At 39.3% G+C, this 12685-nt stretch overlaps 1 protein-coding gene across 1 annotated transcript in view; it reads left to right on the top strand.

Annotated features, from left to right (window-relative positions):
* The first annotated feature begins 264 nt into the window (after window positions 1–264).
* The window catches only part of ORC5 (origin recognition complex subunit 5), a 66401-nt gene continuing 53980 nt past the window's right edge, over window positions 265–12685 (top strand). Inside the window, exons 1-5 of the mRNA XM_026701655.2 lie at window positions 265–333; window positions 3345–3512; window positions 4597–4689; window positions 6341–6538; window positions 10231–10305. Of these exons, the coding sequence (XP_026557440.1) occupies window positions 3402–3512; window positions 4597–4689; window positions 6341–6538; window positions 10231–10305 (477 nt within the window). The 5' untranslated portion in view covers window positions 265–333; window positions 3345–3401. The remainder of the gene's footprint in view (window positions 334–3344; window positions 3513–4596; window positions 4690–6340; window positions 6539–10230; window positions 10306–12685) is intronic.

The following is a 12685-nucleotide window of genomic DNA, read 5'->3' as shown; positions in this document are numbered from 1 at the left end:
ACACACACACACATAAAATGAACAGGCGCTATCCCTTCGAGAGAATAAGCACCACCTCTCCTCAAAACAGAACAACACAACCAACAAGAAAACCAGTTGTAACAAGAGAATGCGCCGACGGGGGGGGGGGGCTTTTATACCCTATCCGTCCTCCCACCCCACCCACTGAGATTAACGTGCACCCCATTGGGAAATCTGCCTGAGTGACGGTGGAGCGGTTCAATCAAGCCCCTTTATGACGTAGCTCTCGCGCTTTGGCGTTTCCGTTACGCCTTCTCGCCTTTTCCCGCCCTTTTTTCGGCGGCGGCGGCGGCGATTGTAGAGGCGGCGGCGGTAGGTTGGCCTTCTCCTTTCTGAGGTGTCGGGCTAAAGGGGCGAATTCAGCCTCTGGGATCCCGGCAGGATCTTTCGAGTCGCGTTGCCTCACTTTGCGACACCAGCTTGGCTCCCCCAGGTGGCCGTCGCCGTCTCCTAAGCAGCGGATGGGAGGAAACTATGGCAACTTCGACCATCTGTGAACTTCAACTCCCAGAATTCCTTGAGCCCCTAATGGCTTGGCAGGGCTGGCTAAGGGATTCTGGGAGTTGAAGTCCACAAGTCTTAAAAGTTGCTACTGTTTTTGCTACCTCTGCCTCGCAGCTTTACTGCCTCCATCCTCCAAGGGTGTTGGGGAGGAAGTATTCGCTTGGGGGCTGCCCTGAACCCCCTCCTCGACCTTTTCTAGAAAAATGTACGGGCTGGGGCTGCTATTAGCTTCTGCAGTCTGGGGGGTCTCTAGATCTGTTGGGATTACAGGTTGTCGTTGACTTAAAACAGTTCATTTAGTGACCGTTCAAAGAGGGCACTGAAAAAAGGTTGACCGGTGAGCATTTTCCACGCTTACAACTGTCGCAACATCATCCCCATGGTCACGACATTTACATACTGACTCACATTTATGACGGTCGCAGTGTGTCACGGGGTCCCCTTTTGCAACCTTCCTGACCAGCAAAAATCCATGGGGAAGCCAGATTCGTTGAACAAAAGTGTTGCTCGTTTAACCATGGCGGTGATTCGTTTAACAAATGTGGCAAGGAAGGTCGTAAAATGGGGGAAAAACTCATTTTATAATGTCTCACTTAGCAACGTAAAATTTTGGGCTCAATTGAGGTCATAGGTCGAGGACTACCCGTATGACAGATGCAGAGTAGAGTCAAGCAGAATAAGAAGGGAAGGGAATTCTTTTATTGGCCAAGTGTGATTGGACACACAAGGAATTTGTCTTGGTGCAGATGCTCTCAGTGTATATAAAAGGAAAGATTTATTTGTCAAGAGTCAAGAATCATCGGGTACAACACTTAATAATAGTCATAGGATACAATAAGTAATCAAATCATACTAGGAAACAGTCAATATAAATAATTAGGGTACAAGCGGCAAGGTTACAGTCATACAGTCACAAGTGGGAGGGGATGGGTGATAGGAGTAATAAGAAGATTAATAGTAATAGTAGTGTAGACTTTGTAAATAGTTGGACAGTGTGGAGGGAATTATTTGTTTAGCAGAGCGATGGCATTCAGGAAAAAACTGTCCTTGTGTCTAGTTGTTCTGGTGTGCAGTGCTCTATAGCGTCATTTTGAGGGAAGGAATTGAAACAATTTGTCCAGGATGTGAGGGGTCTAGATATTTTCACAGCCCTCTTTTTGACTCATGCAATATACAGGTCCTTCGTGGAAGGCAGGTTGGCAGTAATTTTTTTTTCTGCAGTCCTAATTACTCTCTGAAGTCTGTCTGTCCTGTTGAAATTTAGAAGAAGTTCAAAAGAAAGGTCTGGGTAGGTTTTAGCTTCTCCAGTCTGGAGGGTTTCTAAATCTGTTTGGGTTACAGATAATCCTCAGCTTACAACAGTTCATTTAGTGACCGTTCAAAGATACAGCACCGCTTGAAGAAAGCAACTTGTTTTTCACACTTACGACTTTTGTGACTTTCTGACAAGCAAAGTCCATGGGGAAAACCAGATTCATTTAACAACTATGTTACTAATTTAAGTAGTGATTCACTTAACAAATGTGGCAACAAAAGTTGTAAAATGGGACAACACTCGCTTAACAAATGTCTCACTTTTAGCAACAGAAATTTTGGGCTCAGTTGTGGTCTATCCTCAGTTAGCTGAACTTAATTTTCATTGGGAAAAAATGGGCTTAAGTCTTAACTAATCTATTGTGTTAATTTCTCTTCCACTATTCCTGTAGAAGTTTTAGCCATGGTTAACTTAGCTTTTAAATTTGTGCAGTGCACTGAAGTATATACCAGCTTCAGATTGTAAGTTTGCACAACACATCAATCTAAAACAAGACTTAATGATTGCCTTAAAGACAGTGATAGTTTTCTTCCTTTCAGAATTTACAATGAGCAATCATTGAAGTGATCACTTTTATTTTTAATAAAATATCGAGATGGTTGTCCTACTTGTAACATCTCATATAATTTAAGAGTTAAGAAAATTAATGTAATCTTACATTTGATACACATCAGATGTTTCTTTTATCTTTGTTCTCATAATCTATATCCCTGCCAGAAAAGTTGAAGGGAAGTATTTTATGTGTAATGCAAGCAATTGAATATCTATTAACCAAGACGTATGGCAGAGAAGAATAGAATCCTCAATTTATACAGGACAGGCAAATAATATAATAATGCTAATATCATATTAAACAGCATAGAGGAAGTACTAAATTGCTGAATTTATCCTACATGGGTTCAGTTGTGGTAAGTTGAGGACTGCCTGTATTTATAGAGTATCTTGCCCCTCCCCCTCAAATATTGAGCTACAAGTGAACACTTAATATTTCTGTAATGCAGGGGTGTCAAACATGATTTCATTGAGGGCCTCATCAGGATTGTGTTTGACCTCAGGTGGGTATGGCCAGGTGTATGTGGCTAGCTCAATGTCACTCATATTGCGGGCACCTACGGTGGCCCTGGCAGGGCTGGGCAGGATTGACTTTTGCTAGCAATTTGTTTTGCTTGCACTCTGCCAGCAAAAACGGAGCTTGGGGTATGTGTGTGCCCGCCCGGGCTCCATTTTTGTCTGTGCAACCCTTGGCTGGGGAAAGGGCCATTGCGCATGGCCCTCCTGAGCTCCATTTTCACTGGCAGAGGCACCGTGTGTCAGTCCTTTGCTGTTTCCAGGGCGGTCCCATGGGCCAGATTGAAGCACCCCATGGGCTGGATAAGTTTGACACTCTTGCTGTAACGCTTTGTTATTTTTAATAAAACAGGTTGTAACATGATTGAAAGCATGTCACTCGATACATAGCCAATATGTTCTCATGGGAAATCTTAACTACCGTTTCATTTTTCAGGTCTTCCTTCATCCTTGAAGCTGCCTGTGAGACGGAGCCACTGAAACAGAAGTTAAAATGTCAGCTTTGAAACACCCAGAGTATCCTGAAGCAAAATTGCTTCAGCTGGAAAGCATGATACCCTGCCGAGAAGCTCAAGCTTCTACCTTATTGTCAATATTTGGAGAGGTACCCCTTTTTATTTTTATATATATATATATATGATAAGATGCTGCTAAGTCTTATTTTTTTTGACTGAAGCTTACTTTGAGTCATCATGTTTTGTATGGAAGGGTAATTTTTAAGGTGCTTTCAGCTCCTCACATCTGGCAGTGGTATATGTACTGGAACTTAAAACATGCATTTAAACCTTCATTTCCCAGGAAGCTGTTGCAAAATTAGAGTGATTATTATGATTTTTTAAAGATTGTTATGAGTATTTGGTAGGTTGCTGCTATGCACCTCTTGTTTAGCTCTTCACAGGAACTGCTCTTGTCGTATCTTTACACAAGATTTCATTTTTCTGCTCCTATCACAAGAATGAACAAAAAATAGACGTTACTGGAATTGAAATTGAAGATTAATTATTTAAAACAATTACATAGGAGTGAGGTGCAAGGTTAGGTCTCATTCTGCTTTCTCACAACAATGGGCTGGAGGTGAGAATAAGCAGACACAGTGCTGTCTCAAAGGTGCTTTTCAAAAGGCAACTGGACTTCCTTAGTTTTTTTTTCCCCTCCTAACATTTCACTTCTCATTCAAGAAGCTTCTTGGATAAGAAGGGAAATGTTACGGGGGAAAAAACCAAGGTAGTCCAGTTTTCTTTTGAAAAGCACCTTTGAGACAATTATGACCTGGGTGGTTGAGAATCTTCATAGGCAGTGCTGTTCAAAAGGTGCATTTGAAAATGGCACCTTAAAAATGAGGCTTGGGAAGATCCATTTGCCTGCCAAAGTTTAACTCTTTGTGATGTTAACTTTTGGGATTTCTCTTTTCCTTCTTTCCCAAGGTCCTTTTTTGCCTCATTCAGTTTTGTTTTCACTTATTCTCATTCTTTCTCTGTCTCTCTGTTTTTCTCTCTCTCTGTTTCTCTCTTTCTATGCTGGTCTGTCTCTGTCCATCTCTCTCTGTCTCTCTCTTTCTCTCATCAATCATTGTTCAGCTAATGTAGTAAAAAAAGTGATCCAAAATCCTAAAAATCATTTAAACAAAGGACAGGGTATGCTTAAAATAAAAAACCCTCCTAAATATGTATGTATATATTATTTCCTAGCGTCAACACTTTAGCTTTCCAGCCCTTTTCATATATGGACACACATCCAGTGGAAAGACTTATGTGGTGCAGATCCTTCTAAAAACCTTGGAGGTAAGAATGATCTACAAGTTTTTTTCTTAACATTGTTTTTTTAAAAAAATCTTTGTTTTAATTTTTTTGGTGCTTCCTTTAAGCAGGGCGTTCACATTTAATATAGAGAAACACTTTAACATTCATTATGAGTGAACTGTTCAGTAGGATTGTCCAGAAACACTTTGGCAGGACATGGCCAATGCATAAAACAATCCAGAAAATCAAAAATCTATTTATTTTTATTTGGGTTAGGTGAATAGGGCAAACAGGCAGCAAATTAACAATTTTCTGCTGCTGCTTTTAGCCTAGTGTTAGTAATTGTGAATTATGATCCATCTATGCTCAAAATATATGCTTCCTTGGCATTACAAAGAAATTGCAAGGGTTGTATTTAGAACAAGGGTAAGCCAAATAAGTAGTGTTTATTACTTGCTTTTTAACCAGTAAACTCGTCAAGTTTCTGATTTTTGTCATGTCTTAGTCTGAGTCCCCATCTTGGGTCTTCTCGTATGCGTTGATGCTATGCTATATTTTTCCAGATCATATTTGTAATGGTGGTTGAATGTGATTAACTTGTTATATATTTGCCATCAATGTTTTTACCTTGTCTTTTTGAACATAACTGCATGCATTGCCTATTGCAATCAATTTATATATCATTATATTGATGGCTGGTTTTTAATACACAGACACATATGCATATAGGGTGGTGGCTCAGCAGTTAAGGTCCTGAGGTTTGAGGCCCAAGCCCCATGCAATAGGGTGAGCTCCCATCCTCACCCCAGCTCCTGCCAACTAGCAGTTCGAAAGCAGGCAAATGTGAGTAGATAAATAGGCTTCAGTGGGAAGGGAACAGTGCTCCATGACGTCCTGTGGTCATGACCACAGGAATGTCTTCAGCTGGCGCTGTCTCAATGACCTTAAAACAGATGAGCACCGGCCCCTAGAGTCAGCAACCACTAGCAAAGTGAAATCTGCAGGGACTCCTTTCATTTTTTTTCACTTTCTATAAAGTAAAATATATTTTACTGTATATTGATCGATACATATCGATCCCAATCAGTAAGTACTTAGCAATGAAATAAATACATTTAAAAGCAGGGGAGCAAACTGTGCTCAAAAGTAAAACTTGTTAATTTGAATGGAACTTATTATATATATTTGCAGATGAGCTGAGAATTTTAAGTTCCAAAATCACTCCAAAAAATTGCAGTCCAGAGCTTAGATTTTCCTTTTTTTAAAAAAAGGCTGTCACAGCTTTAAAATTGCATGGGCTTATAAATGATAAGGTAACAATTTGCAGTTTCCCACCTGTCACTGTGATTTAAAATTCAGATACCAGCTTAATTATAGATGACACATTTTTCATGGTATTTCGGTTGAAAATTCCAGAGTTGGCTTATACACCAATGGACGTATTCATGATTACATATAGGGCTCTCAGGATGGCATTATTATGCAGCCTTCACTTGTGATCCTAATTATTTAGTGATTTTTGCAAAACAGCTGTAATTAGTGAGTTAACGTATCTTTGAGTCTAAGACATTTCTTTGTAAATAATGTTATCATTTTGTTACTTTGTAAACAGTCCAAGTTAGGTTTGCTGTGGAGAGCCTTGTAATAAAGTAAACAGAAGGAAACCTATAATTGTTCTCATTTTTTTTTTCAGCTTCCTCATGTATTCGTGAATTGTGCTGAATGTTTTACTTCAAAATTACTTCTGGAAGAAATGTTGAGACAGTTGCAATGTCTCTACATCAAAGAAGAAGATCATTCATTTTTATCCTGCGACACATTCAACGATTTCGTACGTTTCTTTAAAAAGTCACCTTTGACACCTGAGCTACAGAATCAGACAATATATGTTGTAAGTATCTATTTTAGATCTAGTGTAATGAAAAGAAGGACTACGGGTGACAGGATAGCAGTTTTTCAATATCTGAGGGGCTGCCACAACGAAAAGGGAGAGTCAAGCTATTCTCCAAAGCACTTGAGGGTAGGACCTGAGGACAAGAAGCAATGGATGGAAACTAGAAGAGAAGCAATCTAGAACTAAGGAGAAATTTCCTGACAATTAGAACAACTAATCAGTGGAAGAAATTGCCTCCCGAAGTTGTAAATACTCCAACAATGGAAGTTTTAAAGAAGAGATTGGATAACTACTTGTCTGAAATGGTATAGGGCAGTGGTGGCTAACTTTTTGGGCTCCTGTGCCAAAAATTGTGTGCACGCTTACACGCTCGCACTTGTGTGCCAGCACCCAGAAGGCAATGTGTGCCCCCCCACGCCCCCTATGCATGCGCGCACAATCACACACACCCCCCGCTGCCCCCTTACCTGCACTGCACTTCACAGCTGATTTTTGGCCAGTTTGAGGCCTCCCAAAAGCTTCAGGAAGGCTTCTGCAGGCTTCAGCAAGCTTTGTAGGCTGAAAACCAACCCCATTTTATCACTTCCTGTTTTTGTGTAAATACCGAAAGTGACGAAACAGGCCTAGTTTTCGCCCTATAAAGCTTACTGAAGCCTGCAGAAGCCTTCCTGAAGCCTTTGGGAAGCCGAAAAAGGCCTCAAACCAGCCCAAAATCAGCTGTGAGGCATGCACATGTGCAGTGAGGTAAATTTGCCTGCAGCTTGCATGCCGACACAAATGGCTCTGCATGCCACCTCTGGCACGCATGCCATAGGTTCACCATCCCAGGTATAGGTTTCCTGCCTGAGCAGGAGGTTGGACTAGAAGACCTCCAAAGTCCCTTCCAACTCTGTTATTCTATTCCATCCTATCCTATTCTATTGTATTCTATTCTGTGATATACTCATAAAAATGTATGATTATTTTGCACTGCCTCTTTGCATACTATTATTACCTAGTTGTGAAGAATCAAATTGCAATTGGCTCAGCTGAATTGTTTTGTTACATAGTTAATTAACTGTAGAGAGACAATATTACTGCACTTCAGAAAGTCCCATGCTGCTACAGTAATAAAATGTAATTATCTCTAACATGAAAAGTAAAAACAAAAGAGTACCTGAAATACACAGTTCCTTTTTCTTACACATTGAGCACTAATTCTGAGGACCTCATTTTTTTATTTATAGAAAGATGTTTACAGAAATTGAAGCTCCCAAAAAATGAAAATGTGTTGCGAGGTTTTACTGATCTGTTCCAGGGAGGAAACCATGAATAAAGCTGGTTTTAGAGACAAGTTGCTTAGTTTATTTTAATAACATTATTGATCATTGTCATATCTGAAATTACTTGAGAGTAGACGATAAAGAGCATTAAATTGGTGATCATTTGCATTGGGAAAATTGTTAATAAATCAGAATAATTAAGAGTGAAATTAGAACTTTCCACTCTGCTGTGCGTGAAAGCAGACACAAATGCGAGCAAAATCAATTTATGTGAATTAACCTGTGATGTACGGATTTATTATGGGTTGACTTAAATGAAGATTGATGATATCCTGTGCATTTTGGTAGCACAAATTGGCCAAACTAATTAATTCTGTTTTGTCTCATTGGTGAATAATGTAACATATTTCAGCCTCAGTTAACTCAGGGAAAATGAAGATAAATGAGCGATCTCTTGCACTGGTTTCTAAATGCCTCTCAAATCCATGCACAGGTACAGGAACAATCATGATTAATCACGAAGCTCAACATGACTCACTCTTCCCAGTGATTGATGCTGTCAATAAAACTTTGTTTATGTCTACAGGGAGAACAGTGTGTCCTTCATGCTTTTCCTGACAAGTGTTTCAAATTTTAATTTGCCATTTGGATAATAAGCCTTGAAGCAGAGGTGCCCAAACATGGCAACTTTAAGAGTTGTGGACTTCAACTCCCCAAATCCACAATTCTGGGAGTTGAAGTCCACAAGTCTTAAAGTTGCCAAGTTTGGGGACCCCTGCTTTAAAGAAAACTCAGGTAACTTTAAGTTGGCAGAAACCAGTTCATAGGATTTCTGCTTCGTGTGTGGTGTTTTCATCATCTGAACTTAGTTAAGCCACTGTGAGTCTGGGAACGTCCTCCAAATTTCATGTCATATTGTGACAGAGTGCCCCCTCAGAAAGTTCCCTGGATCCCTGCATGAAATACATCATCTCGAGGACTCTGCTGTCTAATGGATGGATGGATGGATAGGTAGATGGTAGGTGATAGATAGATAGATAGATAGATAGATAGATAGATAGATAGATAGATAGATAGATATGATAGATGGATGATAGGTAGGTAGGTAGATTAGATAGATAGATAGAGGTAGGTAGGTGGATTAGATAAGAGATGGTAGGTAATAGATTGATAGGTGATAGATAGATAGATAGATAGATAGATAGATAGATAGATAGATAGATAGATAGATAGATAGATAAGATATCCAGCCAAAGGTTTAACCACCCCAGTGACTGCTTATACATAATTTCATTCATAGTTTTATTCATCACTTATATTGTGTGTTTTTGAAATAATTTACTGCTCTGACATTTTATATTTCAATACACATTTTATATGCTACTTTTGTGATTTTTTTTAATGCATTCTGTTATGCTGTAAGAAATGATGCATGTATAGGTAGTCCTTTTACAATAGTTCATTTAGTGACTGTTCGAAGTTACAACAGCTATGCAAAAAGTGACTTACGACCATTTTTCATATATATGATCATTTCAGCATTTGATCACAGTCATGTGATCAAAATTCAGACACTTGGCAGCTGACTTGTATTTATGATGGCTGCAGTGTCCTAGGGTGATATAATCCCCTTTTGCAACCTTCTGACAAGCAAAGTCAGTGGGAAAGGTGGATTCACTTTATAACCGTGTTACTAACTTAACACCTGCAGTGATTCATTTAACAACTGTGGCAAGTTGTGCAGGTATTAAGGTCTTAAAATATAATCATTACATACTTTACTGAGATAATGTATTGAAAGATTACACTCTCAAATCCTTATTTATTTAGTGTATGGAAACCTAACATTTTCTGTATTGAGCAACGGCATTTTTGAAAAATTGAGTCCAAAGTTCTGCATAGCCAGCCCTATCTAAAGTAAAATATAGTTTTTTTCCCCTATCTTTTTAGGAAATCCAAACCTTTAAAAATTAAACAGCCAATTGGTATTATTTTCTATTTCCAAAAGTAATAGAACCTATTTCAATAGAGATACAGAAATTTAGTAGCTATTAGAAGAAAAGTAAGCTTTTTATTAATCACTTCTTACCTTAACTTTATTTCTTCAAAGCAAAATGGAATCTAATATTTTGTTTAATTTGTTTAAAATATTTATACAGCTGCCCATATTTCAACTAACTCTGGGTGGCTCCCCATCAAAGATTAAGACATGTTTTGGTTCCTTTTAGGGAGATTAAATCAATTGACTGAAATACTTGGACTTTTTAACCAGTTATGTCTGCTTGAGAAGAAAATATATTTTTCTTAGGAAAATGTAATTTGAGGAACTTTTAGATAATGTTTGCATTGATAAATACACTTTGAGTAGCAGAAATGAAACTTTCAAATTGCTATTTTTGTGTAACAAACATCTTTTTTTGTTTACAGGTTTTGGATAAAGCAGAACAACTGCGTGAGTTGGAAGGAAATATTCTGCCAGGTTTTCTTAGACTGCAAGAATTGGTAAGGGAATTAGCCACGTTTCATTATTTAAAAATGAAATCTCTGGCATATCCTGGTTGATTTAATTATGAGTATATTTCTAAAATTAAAGGTGGCAGGTCTAACAAATCTGACAATAAATTTTACAAAATTGTTTTTGTGTTTTTAACAGAACAATTTTAATGTGAGATAGCTTTTTGCTAGCAAATTTAGTCAGTTGTGTGTCTTGAGTTTAACTAGTTTTATTTATTTTATTAATTTGTCTTTTGTGTTGCGGTTTGTGATCTATCAACAATTTGAAAAGTTATCTGACTAAATTTAAATGATATTTTCTTAAAACCCATCGCAGCTGAGCATTTTGTTTGAAGTTTTGGATAATCCACAGCTTTGTTTCCCACAAGACATGTTGCCCTTAAGGTCAATACAAATTTTGCAAAAATGGTAAAGAGAGAGAGGAAGATAAATGATGGGTGATTTTTTTTTAAATTAAACTTTTTTTGCATTTTAAGCAGAAACTGATACCAGTGGACAAATCATGCTATGTAAATATGTCAGTAGAGGTAAGAGGTTCAGAGGTCTAAGTAAGCTAGGTTTTAACAAAATGGACGAGTTAGAGGGTAATGAAATTGATTTGTTTATTTTGTACTTAAAGTGACATGTCAGGATGATGGTAAGAAATACGTGCAAATAATTTTGAAGGCAAGAAAACAATTGTTTCGTGTTTACTTCAAGATTGTGTTTTGCTTTTTTCTGCCCCCGTCCCCCCCTCCAAATTAAAACTGTAAATCTACAATAAGCTGTAGCACAGAAATGCTAATTTGGGCAGCCCTTCCTACACTTGCTGGTAAATCGCATTCAAGATCCTGGTTAAAATGTGCTCATTTGGGTCTTGAAGATATGCATTAATCTTTGTAGCAAACTGAAGTCGAGGATGACAGCTGTGTCCCTTGGACACATCCATGTGTTTCCCTAATAATCGGATGTAATGAAAGTGATACTTTGAGTGCAGGGAGAAATGTGTTTGCTTTGGATTAACGGCATTTGCTGCAATTCAGATGGATTAGAGAGAGGCATATTACGTGATTTCAATCTCTTTCCAGTGGGTAGAGGCTACGAAACATTGTGAAAAAACCAGTCGTTCTGACAGTTATTAATTTATTTCCTAAATTTGTATAGCTGCCTATCTATATCAGATTACATTTGATATATCGGATTTATTACACATATTAACTTTATTATCTATATATATTATATGTAATATTAATATATATCATCTCTCCCTCTCCTCTTTCCCCTCCCTTCTTCCCCCTCCTCCTTCTCCTCTCTCTCCCCCCACCTCTTATTATCTGTATATAATCAGTGGAACGACTTGCCTTCAGAAGTTGGGAGTGCTCCAACACTGGAGAGTTTTAAGAACAAATTGGAGAGCAATTTGACATGAATGGTAGAGGGTCTCCTGCTTGAGCAGGGGAGGTTGGCCTAGAACAGGGACCTCAGGGACCACCAAGCTCATTATTTTAAATCCCACGGACCACAAATGTGAATTTTGACTCACGTGGCTTGCTGACTTTGGTGGGAAGGAGAGGGGGAGAGAGAGAGAGACATCTGATCTAACCTCGGAGGGCTGATGAAGTTCTCTCTCTCTCTCTCTCTCTCTCTCTCCTCTCTCTCTCTCTCACACACACACACACACACACACACACACACACACACACACCCTCCAAGGCAGCACATTCCTAGCCTGCTTTTGTTCTCCGGCTTCATGCAAGGAAAGCAGCAGAAGTCTTTCTTTCTCTCCCCACAAACTCTGGCGGATAGGAGTTTGCCGGCACAGCCTCTTGGAGCAGGAGGCCTTGCAGGGTCCCAGAGACTCATTTCTGGCAGAGTTTGGGGGAGAGAAAGAAAGACTTTTGCTGCTTTCCTTGAGTGCAGCCAAAAGCAGAAGAAGAAAGAAGCAGAAAGAAGCAGCCTGGTGGCCAGGCAAGTTCCCCCCCTCCGCCCTTTCCTCCCTCCCCTCACTACCTCGTGTTCTCAATGCAAGCAACGCAAGCCTTGTGTTCCCACGGGCCATGTGGGTGGCGCAGCCTTGTGTTCCTATGCAGCCTAGGTTAATTGCTTTGGGGGTGACATTTCTCTGGGGACCACTAAAATTTTCTTGCAGACCACCAGTGGTCCTCAGCCCACTGGTTGGTGACCACTGGCCTAGAAGACCTCCAAGGTCCCTTCCAACTCTATCATTCTGCTATCCGACATAGATGATTCTGGGCAGCAGGCAGATTTAACAACAGGAAATTTGTTCCAGTTAAATTTTTCAAATAGTGGTTTCACAGCTATATCTTTCACAGCTTTCGGGAATAGTTTTCTGTCTCAATACTGCGTTAATCAGATTCCCGCCGGCCAG

This window comes from Pseudonaja textilis, chromosome 5, assembly GCF_049901715.1.
Source record: "Pseudonaja textilis isolate UNSWEBS1 chromosome 5, rPseTex1.2, whole genome shotgun sequence".
In the NCBI taxonomy this organism is placed as follows: domain Eukaryota; kingdom Metazoa; phylum Chordata; class Lepidosauria; order Squamata; family Elapidae; genus Pseudonaja; species Pseudonaja textilis.
The sequence above is the reverse complement of the archived record's forward strand: the minus strand, read 5'-3'. Positions and strand labels throughout refer to the sequence as shown.